This window comes from Schistocerca americana, chromosome 7, assembly GCF_021461395.2.
Source record: "Schistocerca americana isolate TAMUIC-IGC-003095 chromosome 7, iqSchAmer2.1, whole genome shotgun sequence".
In the NCBI taxonomy this organism is placed as follows: domain Eukaryota; kingdom Metazoa; phylum Arthropoda; class Insecta; order Orthoptera; family Acrididae; genus Schistocerca; species Schistocerca americana.
Window position 1 is genome coordinate 221,883,523 of NC_060125.1, and position 20,458 is coordinate 221,903,980.

General features: G+C 41.8%; 1 protein-coding gene across 1 annotated transcript in view; it reads left to right on the forward strand.

Annotated features, from left to right (window-relative positions):
• LOC124622850 (lutropin-choriogonadotropic hormone receptor-like) overlaps positions 1-20,458 on the forward strand; it is a 410,889-nt gene that overhangs the window by 227,894 nt on the left and 162,537 nt on the right. Inside the window, exons 9-10 of the mRNA XM_047148642.1 lie at positions 14,466-14,531; positions 18,605-18,748. Coding sequence (XP_047004598.1) covers positions 14,466-14,531; positions 18,605-18,748 — 210 coding nt within the window. The remainder of the gene's footprint in view (positions 1-14,465; positions 14,532-18,604; positions 18,749-20,458) is intronic.

Below are 20,458 nucleotides of genomic sequence, written 5' to 3' on the forward strand. Positions count from 1 at the left end.
GTTATGAATAGGAAGGTAGGGCAGAGGGTGTGTTACTGTGAACTGTTCAATGACCCGGTTGTTCTAATCAGAATCGACAGCAGACCAACACCGACAACGATAGTTCAGGTATACATGCCGACGTCGCAAGCTGAAGATGAACAGATAGAGAAAGTGTATGAGGATATTGAAAGGGTAATGCAGTATGTAAAGGGGGACGAAAATCTAATAGTCATGGGCGACTGGAATGCAGTTGTAGGAGAAGGAGTAGAAGAAAAGGTTGCAGGAGAATATGGGCTTGGGAATGAAACAGGAGAAAGACTAATTGAGTTCTGTAACAAGTTTCAGCTAGTAATAGCGAATACCCTGTTCAAGAATCACAAGAGGAGGAGGTATACTTGGAAAAGGCTGGGAGATACGGGAAGATTTCAATTAGATTACATCATGGTCAGACAGAGATTCCGAAATCAGATACTGGATTGTAAGGCGTACCCAGGAGCAGATATAGACTCAGATCACAATATAGTAGTGATGAAGAGTAGGCTGAAGTTCAAGACATTAGTCAGGAAGAATCAATATGCAAAGAAGTGGAATACGGAAGTACTAATTAATGACGAGATACGTTTGAAGTTCTCTAACGCTATAGATACAGCAATAACGAATAGCGCAGTAGGCAGTACAGTTGAAGAGGAATGGACATCTCTAAAAAGGGCCATCACAGACGTTGGGAAGGAAAACATAGGTACAAAGAAGGTAGCTGTGAAGAAACCATGGGTAACAGAAGAAATACTTCAGTTGATTGATGAAAGGAGGAAGTATAAACATGTTCTGGGAAAATCAGGAATACAGAATACAAGTCGCTGAGAAATGAAATAAATAGAAAGTGCAGGGAAGCTAAGACGAAATAGCTGCAGGAAAAATGTGAAGACATCGAAAAAGATATGACTGTCGGAAGACCAGACTCAGCATACAGAAAAGTCAAAACAACCTTTGGTGACATTAAAAGCAACGGTGGTAACATTAAGAGTGCAACGGGAATTCCACTGTTAAATGCAGAGGAGAGAGCAGATAGGTCGAAAGAATACATTGAAAGCCTCTATGAGGGTGAAGATTTGTCTGATGTGATAGGAGAAGAAACGGGAGTCGGTTTAGAAGAGATAGGGGATCCAGTATTAGAATCGGAATTTAAAAGAGCTTTGGCGGACTTACGGTCAAATAAGGGAGAAGGGATAGATAACATTCCATCAGAATTTCTAAAATCATTGGCGGAAGTGGCAACAAAACGACTATTCACGTTGGTGTGTAGAATATATGAGTCTGGCGACATACCATTTAGCTTTCGGAAAAGCATCATCCACACAATTCCGAAGATGGCAAGAGCTGACAAGTGCGAGAACTATCGCACAATCAGCATAACAGCTCATGCATCGAATCTTCTTACAAGAATAATATACAGAAGAATGGAAAAGAAAATTGAGAATGCGCTAGGTGACGATCAGTTTGGCTTTAGGAAAAGTAAAGGGACGAGAGAGGCAATTGTGACGTTACAGCTAATAATGGAAGCAAGGCTAAAGAAAAATCAAGACACTTTCATAGGATTTGTCGACCTGGAAAAAGCGTTCGACAATATAAAATGGTGCAAGCTGTTCGAGATTCTGAAAAAAGTAGGGGTAAACTATAGGGAGAGACGGGTCATATACAATATGTACAACAACCAAGAGGGAATAATAAGAGTGGACGATCAAGAACGACGTGCTCGTATTAAGAAGGGTGTAAGACAAGGCTGTAGCCTTTCGCCCCTACTCTTGAATCTGTACACCGAGGAAGCAATGATGGAAATAAAAGAAAGGTTCAGGAGTGGAATAAAAATACAAAGTGAAAGGATATCAAATGTACGATTCGCTGCTGACATTGCTATCCTGAGTGAAAGTGAAGAAGAACTTAACATCAGGATTGATGGTCACGAAGTCAATGAAGTTAAGGAATTCTGCTACCTAGGCAGTAAAATAACCAATGACGGACTGAGCTAGGAGGACATCAAAAGCAGAATCGCTATGGCAAAAAAGGCATTTCTGGCCAAGAGAAGTCTACTAATATCAAATACCGGCCTTAATTTGAGGAAGAAATTTCTGAGGATGTACGTCTGGAGTACAGCATTGTATGGTAGTGAAACATGGACTGTGGGAAAACCGGAACAGAAGAGAATCGAAGCATTTGAGATGTGGTGCCATAGACGAATGTTGAAAATTAGGTGGACTGATAAGGTAGGGAATGAGGAGGTTCTACACAGAATCGGAGAGGAAAGGAATATGTAAAAAACACTGATAAGGAGAAGGGACAGGATGATAGGACATCTGCTAAGACATGAGGGAATGACTTCCATGGTACTAGAGGGAGCTGTAGAGGGCAAAAACTGTAGAGGAAGACAGAGATTGGAATACGTCAAGCGAATAATTGAGGACGTAGGTTGCAAGTGCTACTCTGAGATGAAGAGGTTAGCACAGGAAAGGAATTCGTGGCGGGCCGTATCAAACCAGTCAGTAGACGGATGACAAAAAAAAATTTCGCAGGCAAGTGACATCATTCTCCCGAAATCCCGTTGCGAAGGTATGGACCATCAGTACTGGACGTAGATCGATAATAGTATTTATTCCACAGTATATCATGAGAGTAAGAGAACAGAACGGAGGTTCACAAACACAGATTTTTCTTATACTGACACGAGAAAGGAGTAGGTTAGTGAATGGATGATATTGATATAACGTGCGGCAGGAAATAATGTTCTCGTGTGCAAAAAGCCCAGTTCTTCCTCGTAATGCTGGGTTCGTTCATCTATGTACGGGGTGTAGACGATAACTGTTTATAACGTACCACAGTGGTGTAGGGGAAGTCGACACGAAGAATTTGATACACGACACTTATGGGCTATGAAGCTGAGAAACAATGTCAAGTTGGTATACAAAATGAACCTACGCTAAAGCACATGCACGCTGAGCGACATTTTAAAATCATTCTCGCCCTATTTCGCCACTCACTTAGTCGATCAACTTTTGAAATGTCTTTATTTCATTAACATAAGTAACTTAAATTATCCTGTGAAGGTAATGTGAGAAAAGGGTCTCTTCGAAACGTTATGCAAAAACTAATTACGTTTACAATTCCATCTAAATTTAACCCTTACAAGTACTGTAGTCTCGTTATAAAAATGCCAGAGAAACAAATGAATTAATTGTACACTGTTGAAATCCACACAATTTTGAGGTAAAATTTACACAGAGAAGACAATTTTACCATTTATAAGAGCAAGGACAAGGTGTGTTCAACATTCAAGAAAGATTTTACCTAGAAAAAGAAATTATCTTCAAAGAAGTAAGACCTACTAAGCGGGTATCGTATGTTTAAAACCTCATGCAGTGCACATGCGCCGTAGCCTAGGTGGATTGTATAGGGCAATTTTAGGTAGTTTCCGGGTTTGTCTCGACGTCCCCTGTACCTCAGTAGTAAGTCGTAAACAGTTATCGCTTGCACCCTGTATGTTGCTAAATGGCTAAAAATGGCGTACAGTTACCAAAGCCCACTGATAGGTTGCCTATAGAAAGGCTTCCAGGGGTAACGAAAATGTGAGTTTCAGTATTTCGTATAGTTACTGACCGATTTCAAAAATGTAAAATATTATCACAATCTACTAATTCCGAGGCATAGTCTTACATTAAAGGCTTAGCGAAGTAAAACAAGTATTTACGTTATGCAGCGTAAATCACGGTGCCCAGATTACGCAGGCCTATTTTTATCCAGTATTTGAGGTTGAGAGCACTTAGTAAGTTATATCCAGTATCACTTGCGGACGAGCCATAATACAGATCGGCAGAATGTTTGATGTTTTCTGCAAGTTTCTAATCCTGCTCGGCATTGAATGCGCTGCTGTGTTGATTGTAGCAAGCTTTTAGAATTTCGTTTTTCCGCATTTTATGAGAAAATCTTTGCTGTGGCGTCTGATATATACCAGTTACTCTCGCCACCTTCCTCTTTGATTTTCTGGAATTTAAAACTTCTGCGGCAGCACCTTCCACAGTTTCCTGTGGCAGCTACTTCCTCTCTGTTGTAGTCTTAAGATTCCTCGCCACACTATAGAAGTTGTTAATCAGACCAATTTGGTAAATACATCTCGTAAGTCCTATTCATCGCAGCTCGACTTTTTAGGAACGGGCAAAAGCAGCTACTCGTTTTCACTGGTGATACATTGTAATAAAAAGGTCCCAAATGACGTGACTAATTCATAACGTATTAAGGTTAAAACTGAGTAGCTCCGGCCACACGAGTAATTATAAATTAAGTCCTACGCGAAACGAAACTACGATTACTAACTTAAAATTCCACGTATTACGTAAAATAAAATATGTTATCTTCAAATCTGTAAAAAAAATTATTTTTACTTCAACGCAGTAAAAGCACGTTCTGTTCTCTTATACAATGAGCTCACAAGGATTAACTACGAATTTTGCTACATTCCTTATGGAACACAACTGACACCTATTGCCGGGTTTGGGAAATTCTACCAACGACATATACAGGCAAATTTGAAATGTTACAACTGACCTCTGTTACTTTCGACACCAGACTCTCGTATGTCTGCAATAGTGAAAATCCTGTCGCTAGCTTGTTGCATCCATCGTGTGTTCCACAAGAAAAACAAATAAATATTCATTTATTAAGTATGCGATACAAATAAATAGCACACAAAAACAAATTAATTGCATATACATCGCTGCATTTACAGATTAGATGTCATCAGTTGGACAGGAAACACGCCCGCATCTCGTGGTCGTGCGGTAGCGTTCTCGCTTCCCACGCCCGGGTTCTCGGGTTCGATTCCCGGCGGGGTCAGGGATTTTCTCTGCCTTGTGATGGCTGGGTGTTGTGTGCTGTCCTTAGGTTAGTTAGGTTTAAGTAGTCCTAAGTTCTAGGGGACTTATGACCACAGCAGTTGAGTCCCATAGTGCTCAGAGCCATTTGAACCATTTGAACAGGAAACACGCTATAAAAGACGTGTGTTGTTATAAAAAACAATGGCAATGCTTAAACCCTGAAACCTACACTTCACGGACGTTCCAGTAGTATTACTGTGATTAAGGGACTTGCGCAGTTTAGATTAATTTGGAGAGCTTCATGAAACCAATCAGCGGATTGAAGACAACAGCAACAACAACAGTAACAACAAAAACAACGTGCCTATATACACACATCAAAAAAAGTTTTGCAGCAACCCGGTTCCCAGAACTCCTGAAGAAGGACGTTGACTGTGGATATTGTATCACACAGTCCCTTTGACTGTTCAGAGATGTCACTAAACGCGCCCAAAGATGTAAACAACCATGCATGAGCAGCTCCTATTAGACAGAGGGGGCCCGACGGCTGATCAGTTCCAGTCATTCCACCAGGAAGGAGGTACATGCCTCCTGTAGTCTGCCGTTAAACAATGCCTAGAGAATCAGTACCGCTGTTCGATCGCTTCCACATCGTTACTTTGTGACAGGAAGGGCTCTCAATAAGGGAAGTATTCAGGAGTCTCGGAGTGAACCAAAGCGATGTTGTTCGGACATGAAGGAGATACAGAGAGACAGCAACTGCCGATGACATGCCTCGCTCAGGCCGCCCAAGGGCTACTACTGCACAAGATGACAGCTACCTACGGATTATGGCTCGGAGGAACTCTGGCAGAAACGGCACCGTGTTGAATAATGCTTTTCGTGCAGCCACAGGACGTCGTGTTACGACTCAAACCGTGCGCAGTAGGCTGCATGATGCGCAACTTCTCTCCCGACGTCCATGGCGAGGTCCATTTTTGCAACCACGACACCATGCAGCGTGGTACAGATGGGCCCAGGAACATGCCGAATGGACCGCTCAGGATTGGCATGACGTTCTCTTCACCGATGAGTGTCGCATATGCCTTCAACCAAACAATCTTCGGAGACGTGTTTGGAGGCAACCAGGTCAAGTTGAACGCCTTAGACACATTGTCCAGCGAGTGCAGCAAGGTGGAGGTTCTCTGCTGTTTTGGGGAGGCATTATGTGGAGCCTATGTCCGCCGCTGGTGGTCTTGGAAGGCACCGTAACGACTGTACGATACGTGAACGCCATCCTCAGACCGATAGTGCAACCATGCCGTCAACATATTTCCGAGGCATTCGTCTTCCTGGACGACAATTCGCGTCCCCATCGTGCACATCTTGTGAAAGACTTCCTTCAGGGCAACGACGCCGCTCAACTAGAGTAGCCAGCATCCTATCGAAAGGAATGTTTATGGACGACGTGACCCACCAAACACTCTGAGGGATCTACGCCGAATCGCCGTTGAGGAGTGGGACGATCTGCACCAACAGTGCCTTGATGAACTTGTGGATAGTATGCCACGACGAATACAGGCATGCATCAATGCAAGAGGACGTGCTACTGGGTATTAAGAGGTACCGGTGTGTCGAGCAATCTGGACCACTACCTCTGAAGGTCTCGTTGTATGGTGGTACAACATGCAATGTGTGGTTTTCATGAGCAATAAAAACGGCGGAAACGATATTTATGTCCATCTTTATTCCAATTTTCTGTACAGGGTCCTTAACTCACGGAATTGAGGTGTTGCTAAACTTCGTTTAATGTGTGTATATATATATTTTTTTCTTGACATAAAGAATCACTATCTAATTCACCAGAAAAAAAGAACTGCTTAAAACAACGGTCCGGACAGATGTACTACAAGCGTGTTCCGAGTGGAGGTTTTACTCTAGATAACTTGTCTTTCGCATTCAGATGTTCGTCAGAAATTTGTAACACATTCGAGCTCTAGCTGTCCTTTGAGTATCTTTTCGTAGAACTCCATCTACGTCTTTTTATTGTTAGTCTTATGATGCGGCCCACCATGAATACCAATCTCATGCCAACTCCTTCATTTCAGATTAGCACTTGGACCAAGCGACGTCAGTTACTTTGTTGATCAATCTCTTTCTTCCCGTACACTCTGTAGAGTTACAGATGCCTCATGTACCAGTAACGTTATTCCTTCACGTCCATGTTTTCCACACGTCCTTCTCCTAACTGATTCTCCGGAGAACCTCCTCATTTGTTACCAGTTCACCTAATTTTCAGCATCTTTTTATCACTACATCTAAAATGCTTCGATTCTGTTCTTTTCCGGTTTTCCTCAGTTCATGGTCCACTTCCATGAAACACTGTGCTTAAAACGTATATTCATAGAAATTTCTTCCTCCAGTTAACAATTATGTAAAACGCACTTAAAGTGAAGTAATTTCCCAACGCTAATGATCCTCGCGAAGTCAACAGAGAGGATCCGTACAAGTCATTTCATGCACTACGTTCTGAGACATAAAAATTTCAGTGAAGGTTGTCCTGTCATATCATCGTTGAACGTGTACAAATACTGTGGTTCCTTATTGTACAAAAATTAACAGGAACATTTATCGCTTCATACTATTAGATGTATGGTAGAATATTCGCGTAGCGTTTCCCATAGCGCCAGAATTTGGAACCCTACCTTCTAACTGCAAAAAATAAAGGACGTGGCCGGGTTTAGTAAGTGGAACTCTTTGCACAGTCCACAATATCATTTCAGCGTTCTGTTCGCCACAGAAGCGGGAGGAGAGCAACATTTGTCTGCCGAACAGCCACCGCTGGTAGCACTTCCTCGCGTAACGAGCGCACGGTTCTCGCTGGACGGCGAGTCTTTTATGTTCTGGGCGAGGTTACCCGATAACGCCGCTAATTGAATGGCCCGAACTCGAGCTGTGCCGCTCCTACCAGGAAACGAGGCGGCAACCCGCAGCACACGTGACCGGCATCATTCAGGCGACGCCTTGCCACAACCAAGAATCGCTGTTGTTTCACTTGGTTGTGAGTAACACGGCGGGTAGCAGTCTATATATTATTCTAATTCTGCGTTGTATAACACTTTTTGAATGCGAACTTGTGTTTTGAAATATCAGTAGTTATCATAGACGTGTTTCCGGTTGGGTTATCTACAGGCTCACATCATAGGAGGAGGAGGCGCAGGAGGAGGAGGGGGTGATGATTAGTGTTCAATTTCCCGTCGACAAATAGTAGAGATGGAGCACGTGCTCGGATTAAGGAAGGATGGAGTAGGAAAGCGGCTGTGACCTTTCGAAGAACCATTCCGGCATTTGCCGTAAGTAATTGAGAGAAATCACGAAAAATCTACATCAGGATGGCCTGACGCGGGTTTGAACCGTCGTCCTCTCGAATGCAAGGTCAGTGTGTTACCCAATGCACTACCCTGCTCCGTAGCTTACACCATAGATGATACAGACAGTGCGTGATGTCGTTGTAGTGAAAATGGTTCAAATGGCTCTAAGCACTATGGGATTTAATATCAGTCCCCGAGACTTAGAACTACGTATACCTAATTAACCTACAGGGTGTTTCAAAAATGAAACATACAGGAGGCGGCGTGGATTGGCCTCCCTATTCGCCAGACATGAACCCCTGAGACTGCTTTCTGTGGGGACACTTGAAAGACCAGGTGTACCGCCAGAATCCAGAAACAATTGAACAGCTGAAGCAGTACATCTCATCTGCATGTGAAGCCATTCCGCCAGACACGTTGTCAAAGGTTTCGGGTAATTTCATTCAGAGATTACGCCATATTATGCTACGCATGGTGGATATGTGGAAAATATCGTACTATAGAGTTTCCCAGACCGCAGCGCCATCTGTTGTTGAAAATTGTAACTACTGTAATTTCGAAAGTTTGTCCGCCTGAAAATGTACTGTTGTCCCAAGCATATTGCAACAAACGGTGTATTTCTATCGCTGCTCGTTTAGTTTTTATTGCCGTTTCAAATATACCGGTCATTTTTGAAACACCCTGTAAGAACATCATAGACATCCATGCCCGAGGTAGGATTCGAACCTGCGACAGTAGCAGCAGCGCGGTTCCGGACTCAAGCACCTAGAATCGCTCGTCCACAGCGGCCGGCTGAACAAGGTCAAAGATCAAGGTCAATGAAAAGTTCCGAAATATGTGTACACTATAGTCAGTCACAAGGACTATGACTGTAGTATAGTATACACATATTTTGGAACTTGACGTGATAATAAATCGTCAGAGGCAGTAAAACTGTTTCCCAACATCGAAGAAATCAATTCCACAGTTGTCGCTAAATGTGGGCAACAAACGGCGAGAATCTTCAGCAAATTAGCATTTGAAGCAAAAGTAGTTACATTTACAAAAATAATCTGTATTATAGAAAGCCGAGTTGAATGTCAGAATGGATGTATCATTAGACTCCATAAAAAGTTTTTAATTGTTAAGTAAGGTGACTATGATAATAAAAACAGACAATAGCAGAAACATATACTTCTCACGCATGAAATGTGTATTCATTTCCTCTTACTTTTGGCGGAGTAAGATGTAAATATGCTCATATTCTTATTCTCTATGAATAAGTTATAGTATATGTCATTGAATCAGTGTGATTCTTCTGTTTTTATACGTATTTCATGACAATTCATGTCTCTTGGTAATTTACTAACATCAGGATTACTAAAATATAAGATATATTTCGTTAATTAAGTAGAAAATTAAAAGTGAAATTATGCTTACGACGTATGTGACTGTCTGCTTCCTAACCGCTTGAACCGCTAATGTCGCTCAAGCTGTCAAACGAACACCTTTCGCACCGGAGTGTGTCGTGAGTGTATGCATTAGAATGTGACATAGTCCATAACTCTTTGGATGGTTGGAAATACTTTGCGTTACTTTATTTGTTGTTACTTTATTTTTTTGGAGTGTATGACGAGCCAGTTGCTCGGACACCATTGACCAGACGTTTTCAGTTGGTGAGAGATCTGGAAAATGTGTTGGCCATGGCAGAAGTCGACCATTTTCTGTATCCAGAAAGGCCCGTACAGGACCTGCAACATGCGGTCGTGCATTATCCTTCTGAAATGCAGGGTTTCGCAGGGATCGAATGAAGGGTAGAGCCACGGGTCGTAACACATCTGAAATGTAACGTCCACTGTCCAAAGTGCCGTCAATGCGAACAAGAGGTGACAGAGACGCGTAACCAATGACACCCCATACCATCACGCCGGGTGCTACGCCAGTACGGCGATGACGAATACACGCTTCCAATGTGCGTTCTCCGCGATGTCGCCAAACACGGATGCGAACATCATGATGCTGTAAACAGCACCTGGATTCAACCGAAAAAATGACGTTTTTCCATTCGTGCACCAAGGTTCATCGTTGAGTACACCATCGCAGGAGCTCCTGTCTGTGATGCAGCATGAAGGGTAACCGCAGCCACAGTCTCCGAGCTGACATTCCATGCTGCTGCAAACGTCGTCCAAATGTTCGTGCAGATGGTTGAAGTCATGGAAACCTCCCCCTCTGTTGACTCAGGGCTCGAGACGTGGCTGCAGGATCCGTTACAGCCATGCGGATAAGATGCCTATCATCTCGACTGCTAGTGATACGAGGAAGCTGGGATCCAGCACGGCGTTCCGTATTACCCTCCTGAACCCACCGATTCCATATTCTGCTAACAGTCATTGGGTCTCGACCAACGCGAGCAGCAATGTCGCGATACGATAAACTGCAATCGCGAAAGGCTACAATCCGACCTTTATCAAAGTCGGAAACGTGATGGTACGCATTTCTTCTCCTTACACAAGGCATCATTACAACGTTTCACCAGGCAACGCTGGTCAACTGCTGTTTGGGTATGACAAATCGGTTGGAAACTTTCCTCATGTCAGCACGTTGTAGGTGTCGCCACCGGCGACAACGCCAACCTTGTGTGAATGCTCTGAAAAGCTAATCATTTGCATATCACAGCATCTTATTCTTGTCGGTTAAATTTAGCGTCTGTAGGACGTCATCTTCGTGGTGTAGCAATTTTAATGGCCAGTAGTGTAGATTCTTGAACCTTCAAACAATGACTGTGCACAAACGCTATGAAACGACCTTGTCCTGTGTCAGAAGTGATGCACCTACTTATTTTAAAATCTTTTTTATTCGGTTGTAGATGTCGAGCTCAGATATTTTCCACGAAGAACGAGACGCCCAACCTCTGCTATAGGTACCCCGAGCAATTTCAGAAAGAGTGCCCCTCTTTACTTTTTCTGCAAACAGGCATTTTGTGACGGGATATTTTGACTCAAAAAGTAGTGTTTATTGCCTCCATCACTGAGCGAACTTTTACTGCACATTTGCTATTATTACATTACTGTTCGTATCCTTGAGGTGCTTTATTACGTGTAAGAGAAAGTCGAGTAGTGTAGGTCAGCGTATTATATCGGACAAGAGACGTTTCTGGGCTGTTGCGCTATTGACAACACTGTGGTGGAACTGCACTATGAACTATGGTTCACCAGAGTTTGAGCCGAAACAACAGTGTGTTTCGGAGTGGCAACAAAGTATCTGTTCCTAGCGAGCTTCTCACTGCATGAACTTAACTTTTTAGTGTATTGCTTTGTTTGAAAGTAAATATTAATTTTAACTGCATGATTAGGTACATCCGATACTATATATTGTAGGCTGTGGCAATATGTAGCCCAAGTATTAACAATGGGAATCTTAAACGATCACATCGATACGTTCGGGATGTATCGGATGAAGAGATTTCGGGTTAAAACAGATAGCTTATAACCTTAAACTTTGCGTTTTTTTCGTTTAACAGGCAAAAATTGAGAAGTCAGGGCATAAATGGGATGAAATAACTTGAAATGGCAGTCTAGTAAGCAAATGAGAAATACACCGTAAATAGGTTAATAGACTAAAAAGCGTTACAGGATAAGAACGCGGAGAGAATGAAACCTGTTTCAAGATGTAATAACGTTTACTGTGAGTGTATTACTGATAAACAGGTAACGGTATTGTACCATCATGCTAAAAACTTCGATAGCTAGCTTACCCATTTTTGTAATGATGGTTGCTTAAATCTATTGTAAATCTATGCTGACGAACTGAAAATGAAGCATGAGTCCTTTACTCAATTTTCATTTTGCCACGTTAAGACTATTACTAAGATTTGAAGAAAACATATGGACAAATGAATCCACTGGTTTGCAGCGAGCAACAGGTCTCACCAAGGAACAAGCTGACAGAGTTTTTGACATAGAAGGTGAACGGACGGGAAGTTTATATGGATTTGAGATCCAATTAAATCTTTTTTCAACAAAAATGGCTTTTTTACACATTGTAGTTTCACGATCGATGCAACCCACGAAAAATTTCTGCGGCTGAAATGCAAAGGGCGGCAAAAAGACATTCGAAAAGTCAACGAATGTGCATTCTTGTGTCAGTATGATTTATGCTTCTGTTAAGTAACATATGATGGTATTGTTTAGTGTATTTTCCAGTATAATTTAAAAAAAAATAATTTCGAAAAAGCTTACGTGTCGGATAGTAGCCGACCATCCCCTGCACTGCGCTCTTTTAAAACACTGTACTACGTCCTGTTGTGTCAAAAGTGTGTCCTTTAGCATAAAGCTCCTGACATTTCAAAGACTAAAACGCTTGTATTATTTTTATTTCCGTTTTGAAGCTGGAATCAGACAGACTGTTTGACCTTCGATCTTATTCAGTATTGACCTATGATTTTAAGCACAGCTATTCAGGCAAAGAGCATTTGTCACGTGGCATGTCTACCGGAAATCTTGATCAGAGTTATCTGATTTTCAGTCACATACCCTTCAAGAACTTGATGAAGTAAATCTGTGAAATAAATGAAAGAATTTGTAAAAGACATAGCATTGTTAATTGTCACAATGACGTTATGGCGGGGTGAGGGATACTGTTGGTAAAGGATATAATTAGTGTAGTATGACATGATCGCACAAAATACTATCTGCTAAATTAAACAATTGGGTCACTCAGATGAAATTCAGCAGTTAAAAATTAGATCAAAAATGCAACCCCCTCCCTCCCCCCAAACTAAATAGGGTTCAGGTCTGCAAACCGATCATAAACAAGATGGACAGGTTCGTTATTAGACTTGGGGAAATATTAAGAATATTGGAGATAAATACGGACACTAAGAAAACTGCAGTAACTACAATAATAAATAAGCTTTTCTGAGCTAGAAAATCTAAGTAAAAAAAATTGTGTGAACGTGAAAATATCGTAGTACAAAGAGCGTATCATTTTGAGATATTGTAAGTATTTTGATAGTAATGATAACAGGTAAATTGCGAATTTATGTACCGAACTTTGTAACAAGGAAATGAGACTGTTGTGAGCTGAAGGTTGCATTTTAACGGTTACCTTCGTAAGAAAGTTGTACTTTCTGTAGTATCTCGGTAGATAGAAAAGTTACGAGCGTAGATTATGCAGCAAATACAGTCATTCGTCTGAAACCTTGCATCGGTGTTCGTACAGCCAGTAAATAAATTGAACGACCCCATTACACGGGAAACCACCGTATATATAGTTCCGTCACGTTATTTAAGTGCATTTTCTTCGTTATTCCCAAACTGTCTGTGATGCTTATTCGTCGCTACTCTTTCTACCCGAAGAAGAATAATAGCGACGTGGGAAACTACTAGTTAGTACTTCCTTTTCGTAAGCGAAGGCTGTGTAATGCTACGCGGTTTTTTACTGTATGATGACTTTAAAGCATCTTCAGTAAAACAAAACGTGACCGTTAGGTGAAATTAGCGCATATAGGACTTAGAGTAGGGCATATAGAAGTTTTAATCTTTAATCTTAAGCATGCAGTCGCTTTCTGTCGAAAGCCTTTGCTGTATATTGTAATAATGAATACATAATCATGTTCCATCATTATAGTTTTACTTAAATTTAGCGATTACATACTTTAAAAAAGACGTAAGCCCGTTTTTATGGTATAGTGTTATATGTTTAACTGGTTCCACCGTCACACCAGTCCACAGAAAATTGTATTAAGTTTATAGGATTCACTTTTTTATAGAAAATTTCTGGAACACTAAATTTTTCAGATGCTATTTCCGAAAACATTTTTGCATTAACACTATCTAACTTCCATATTAGTTGGTATAAGGCAACCTATTTCAGTAAATAGTAGCACTAGCCCATAGTACTCTATCTGTGCTCTGTAAAATAACCACTTCTCCTTTGCGTCTTTTCATCTGACAGATTTTGAAGACGGCTGAAAACCGAAATCTGTAAAATTTTGAAGTTAATACAATAAAAATGCCACCAAGATGGAGTATTACATTTTCCAGTCCCATTACGATCGCTGACTCTTTCACAGATTTTATGTCACTCATTGACAAAAGGAGTGGACAGAAAAGATGCAACGCCATGTACTAGCTCAGGAAAGCCAAAGCTGGCTCCCCTAAACGACCTTACCATATGTTATGGCATATAAGTAGCAAACTACGTTAATAATCTCAATTTTCATATTGGTTAACTGATCACTACAGATATGAGTAAACGAAAAATTTCATATAGATGGGTTTGTGTGTTTCAGGGATGTGAGATTGAACAAGCTGACCAGAATTCCAGACCTCAATGCCTGCAAGGACCTCAGGGTGCTGTGAGTATAGCTACCTCTCTTCTGCCTTTACTCTGTTGGCAATGTTAAGTCAGTTCGAAATGGGTGAGATAGTACATATGATTGCCCAACAAGTATTATTTAATAACGCATAAGTTAAGTTTTTCACACACATAGAAATTAAGATACTAGCATCAAAACTGATTCTCAAAAAAGAAGCTCCACAACTCAGATTAGACATTAACGTAATAGATTCTAAAGTAAGAGTACTGGGACAGACTTACAAAGTGATTACAAAGTTTCTTTGCCGTAACCACTAGTGTAAAGATCAAAATGCTGGGTGTTGAATCATGACATTGCACGTTTGCAACGTGTCTAATCCTTCCATTTAAAGACCTGCAGCGCTATAAATCCAATTATTGGGTGGTCTTAAACTACGTAACTTTCGGACATCACCGCTGTGTACAATATTTATAAGGGGCAGTCAAAGGAAAGTGAGACAGATGGTGTGGTGTTACCGCCAGACACCACACTTGCTAGGTGGTAGCTTTAAATCGGCCGCGGTCCATTAGTACATGTCGGACCCGCGTGTCGCCACTGTCAGTGATCGCAGACCGAGCGCCACCACAAGGCAGGTCTCGAGATACGGACTAGCACTCGCCCCAGTTGTACGGACGACTTTGCTAGCGACTACACTGACGAAGCCTTTCGCTCATTTGCAGAGCAGATAGTTAGAATAGCCTTCGGCTAAGTCAATGGCTACGACCTAGCAAGGCGCCATTAGTAGTTTATTGCCTGAATCTACAGAGTCTCACTTGTATCGTCAATAGCGATGTACAACAAGGATGGATTAAAGTTAAGTATTCCAAAAGCTACGTACTTTTCTTTATAGCATTCATTACGTATCCTGTTTCAGACCTCACGCCATCCTTCGTGTGTTTATAGCGTGCATTGCGGTCCCCTCAAATCACACTGTGTCGGCACTTCCGTCGACACATCATATGGAAATACGAGTAAACTAAGTAAACTGTTTATTATTACAAAAGTAGTCACCAAAACTGTTAATAAATTTGCCCTATTGCGAGACAGGATGGTCAGTGCCTTTATGGAAAAATAGTTGCGGTTGCCACATGCCAACGAATGTCTTTCTTCAGGGTTCCAGAAATGTGGAAATCACATTGAGAGATCAGGACTGTGTGAAGGATATGTATGGGCAGCCCAGCCAAGCCTCTGCAATCGTACTGGAAACAACTTTGGCAACATGTGGGTGGGAAACGCGCTGGCGCAAACGCACCGAAGTCGGTGACCAATAGCGAAGAGTTCATGCCCAGTAGCGGGAAGGACAGCTACGCCCCCTGTCGGGCGATGAACCAAGGACCACAGTCCAAGCGCAGAGACTGTTGTTCTTCCTGTGCACTGCTACTAGGCCGTACCATCGCCCTCTTTCTGAGGCTGACGGGCCAAAATATGCGTCCGTGTAGTCGTTTGGCCACCTTTGCCGCTATCATCCGAATATTTAAGTAAGGACCGAAGCATCATCCCTTGGGTGACCAGTAGTTTCTGCTTTCGATCGCTCTATCATCCGAATATTTAAGTAAGGACCGAAGCATCATCCCTTGGGTGACCAGTAGTTTCTGCTTTCGATCGCTGTAACTTTAACATTACCAGTGGTGGATTCCACACTCTACTAATTGGGGAACGTTTATTTCTGTTCACAAGATTTGATTACCTGCATCTTTCGACAGCATCTTTAGATGCACTGTCGCAGTGCAATGACACCAACAAGAAAATCTTGGTACTTATGTAACCCATATTGTGCCATGCTTTGAGACAATCGGCCACTGCAGATTTTCTCTGGAACATAAGCTTATTTCGTCTTTTTACAGTCAAAAATACTTTGCTGTTCCCGAATGAGGTATCAGCAATTCTGTTGGCTAGTGGATGTAATAATAAGGCTAATTCTTATTCCAGCGGGTGTAGGCAAAGAAAACAAACTACATGTTAAATTATGAGATTGTAGACTACGTAAGAGTCACTAAAGGCTCTAGTGAAAGAATACATCACTGTAGCTACGGGACCACAAACGATCGGGGTACTCTGCACGTTTCGTATTTCACGTTTTCCATTCCACGCAGACACCTGCTCAAATTACGCGATGCGTTCAGACTTCGCAGACAATTGCATTCATGGTTTCATGTTGACCTTGACACTATTGGCATTTTGCTGCACGCTCGACGTCATGGTATTTCTCCCTCTCCAGCAATGCGCGAACCTCAAACTCTCGCAGTTGGATCTCTTTCGAAAAAAAGAGAAACTATATGTATATGTCGGCTGAATTACTAAAATAGCAAGATTCCTGCTACATCTTATAAAGTTCAATGATTTGGCTTCTAAACGGATGCCAGACGAGTGTAACCCCAAACGTTTGTGTGGTAGAATAATTATGGTATATGCGTACGTGGAGACAGTGTTTGCAGAGCAATCGCCGACATAGTGCAACTGAGGCGGAATAAAGGGAACAGCCCTCATTCGCCGAGGCAGATGGGAAACCGCCTTAAAAACCATCCACAGGCTGGCCGGCACACCGGACTGGCAGCGCATTAGACTGCTCGGCTAGCTGGGCGGGCTATAAAATGGCTGAACTTTGAAACAACTATATTAACTAATATTCGTACAGACTGAAATATTTACACAAAATGCTTCTGCCTCCAACAGGATTACAAAAACGCATTAGCTCAATTTACAGCAGCTCATCCTTCAATACCTTCCATTTCAGAAAAAATGGTTCAAATGACTCTGAGCACTATGTGACTTAACATCTGTGGTCATCAGTCCCATAGAACTTAGAACTAATTAAACCTAACTAACCTAATGACATCACACACATCCATGCCCGAGGCAGGATTCGAACCTGCGACCGTAGCAGTCGCGCGGTTCCGGACTGCGCGCCTAGAACCGCTAGACCACCACGGCCGGCTCCATTTCAGAAGACATTCTCGCCAAGATTGTCGATGTACAGCTCCCCCGCCAAGTCTGGGCACAACGAAGAAGAACGGAGAGATGAATAAAAGCAAAGAGTTTACAACTTTGTTGACAATAATAGATAGTACATCTTTGAAACAAGTAATAAAAATGAAATTGTACAAATTTAAATAAAATGCTCAACATTTATTCAAATACGAAAAAAGGAATATTTTAACTAATTTTTATGAATATGTCTACACATGAATATATTTAATTCAAATGGAGGTATCAAAATGGCTCTGAGCACTACGGGACTTAACTTCTGAGGTCATCTGTCCCCTAGAACTTAGAACTACTTAAACCTAACTAACCTAAGGACATCACACACACCCATACCCGAGGCAGGATTCGAACCTGTAACAGTAGCGGTCGCGCGGTTCCAGACTGTAGCGCCTAGAACCGCTCGGCCACCCCGGCCGGCCAAATGGAGGTATCGATACCCACCGGGATCGTCCGTTTCTTATTGTGTTATTGACTTGATTGTGTTACCACAGGGAACTAAGAACCTCACTGTACACAACGGCAAATGAGTGGAAATACATGGGTGAGTTTTCCAAAAGTGAAAGGAATAACGAAATTTCTTTAACTGTACCTCATGACAAACAGTAAAATGGGTGCGTAGGCTAACGAATATTATAATTAAAACTGCCCAGCTTTCTCTACTGCTCCATTGTTAACAAGAAACAGTCCTCGCTCATTCATGTGTGCTTCAGTGATAGGAAACTCTGCACACGTTAGGCTAAATCAGCGTATACTGTACCGCATAGTAAACTAGGCACAACGTACAAGCCCACGCACCATCGCACAAACACACAGAAACACACACACAGGTAACCGACATGGCATCTTACACAGTACCCGTGCAGTGGACTGCAGCGTCACTGCAGTGACTGGAGCCTGGTTAAGGTTGGGGGGATGCGGGGGTTATGCTTTCATCTGCACTCCAGTGACAGTGCTAGCGTCGTACATGCAACTCCCAGTGTAAAAGAAGAAAATGTTTAATAGTCTTCACCGACCATAAAATTGCCAAACTTCTCACACTGCAGCCTAATCTGGAACCCACAGTGTGATGGCGCGTTCTGTTATCACAGGGACCTGTCGAGCAACCGCATCGCATCACTGGAGGGCCAGCCCTTCCTTGGGCTGTCCCTGCTGCACGACCTGCTGCTGGCGCACAACTCCATCCCTAGGCTGCCCAAGGACGCCTTCGAGGGGCTGCCGCGTCTGCAGGTCCTGTGAGTACCGTTACTATGCAGCCGGCTCCACAGCGTCACATCCACCCCACACACCAGCGACCTCTACTCCACCCTCACTTTCGCCAGAGCCTGCCAAAAGCTGGAGTCCCCTGGATTCCAATCTTCAGCTACCTGCTTCTCAACATCACATAAACGTTTTCCACATTTCTCGTCACATCTACCTATAGTTTATCTTCTAACGCGTTTTGACAACTGTCTTCTGACTGGTTTGATGGGCCCATTACGAATTCTCTACCAGTCTCTTCATTTGAGAATAGCGCTTGCATCCAACGTACTCAGTTATGTTGTAAATATATTCCAGTTTCTACCTTCTCCTACATTATCTACCCATGAATGTTATTTGTCGATGTATTAACAAATGTTTTATCACCCTCTCCCATCTTCTTGTCAATGTATACCACGTGTTTTGCTCCCCACCGATGATTTGGAGAACTCCCTTGTTTGTTTTATCATCAGTCCAACCAATTTTCAACATCTTTTAGTAGCGACTCATCTTAAAACTCTTCGATTCCCCCCTTTTCCGCTTTTACCACAGTCCATGATCCATTTCCATACAATTCTTTCTCCAGCGTACATTCCCAGAAAATTATTCCTCAAATTATGGATACAGGGTACTTTTCCGGCTCAATATTATGTAAAAATCAACACCTTTTTATTTCAGGCACTATTTATAATGTATATGTTTTACAGATTTTTTTTATATCACGTAATGCAGCACACTTTCTAAACAAAGTAGAAGTATTTTGAATGTTTTTGAACCTGCATAGGGTTATTAAAAAATTACAAAGAAATTTATGCATTTTTTTTCCAAAATGCTTCCTCAAATTGAGATACCATTTAATCCAATGTTATACATTTGAAGGAGACCAAATTTTTAGCAGATATGCATGGCATGATGGTTGAGGTACTAGACGTGTTTAATTCCACCTATTATGCATATTACAAGGATGAAAAATATCACATCTTACATTTTAATTTTTATAATTTTTTCCTATTATTTTTTCTATATTTTAGTTGATACTACAATAAAGCTTAGGTGTACTACATAAGTATGGACAATTGCCAGTTAAAGAAAAACAGTTAGAGCAATTCTTTATAAACTTTAGTAAATATCTGTTCCTGAATTCTGAAAAATACAACTTCCTGGAAATTGCGAATGAAGATATGAGTCCAATTAAACTATGTCTCAGAACATTCCTGAAGTATAGTCTTCATCCTGCAGCCTTTCTTAATCTTCAAGCTTTCTCTTGGCGTTCCTTTACCACTTATTGCTTCTTTGGCATCTTGAAGAGCGAATCTTTCAGTTTCATGCACCCCTTGTCTGTCACATGCAAGAAATTGATCTTCCATATCCGAGCCACATTTTATGGCTAAATTTCTCAGGACTTCCAACCTTTCTATCACTCCATCATTGAAACATATCACTGCATCTAGTACACGAACTTTTAATGTACTTAGTCCTACAAAAACATTCTTGGGTACTCTTTCCCATATGCAATGGTTGAAACTTTCATTTGCATTCTGAGTGCCACCATGAAGACATTTACTAAGCAAAACAGGGTCACTCAGGTCTCTAAAAATTGGTTTTATTTCATTCATAACAGGCCCAGGAAGAGAATGCTTATGATGGTATATTTGACCACTTTCTTTTGCTTTTTGGTAACCACACCCAGAACCTGCTCCTTTAGG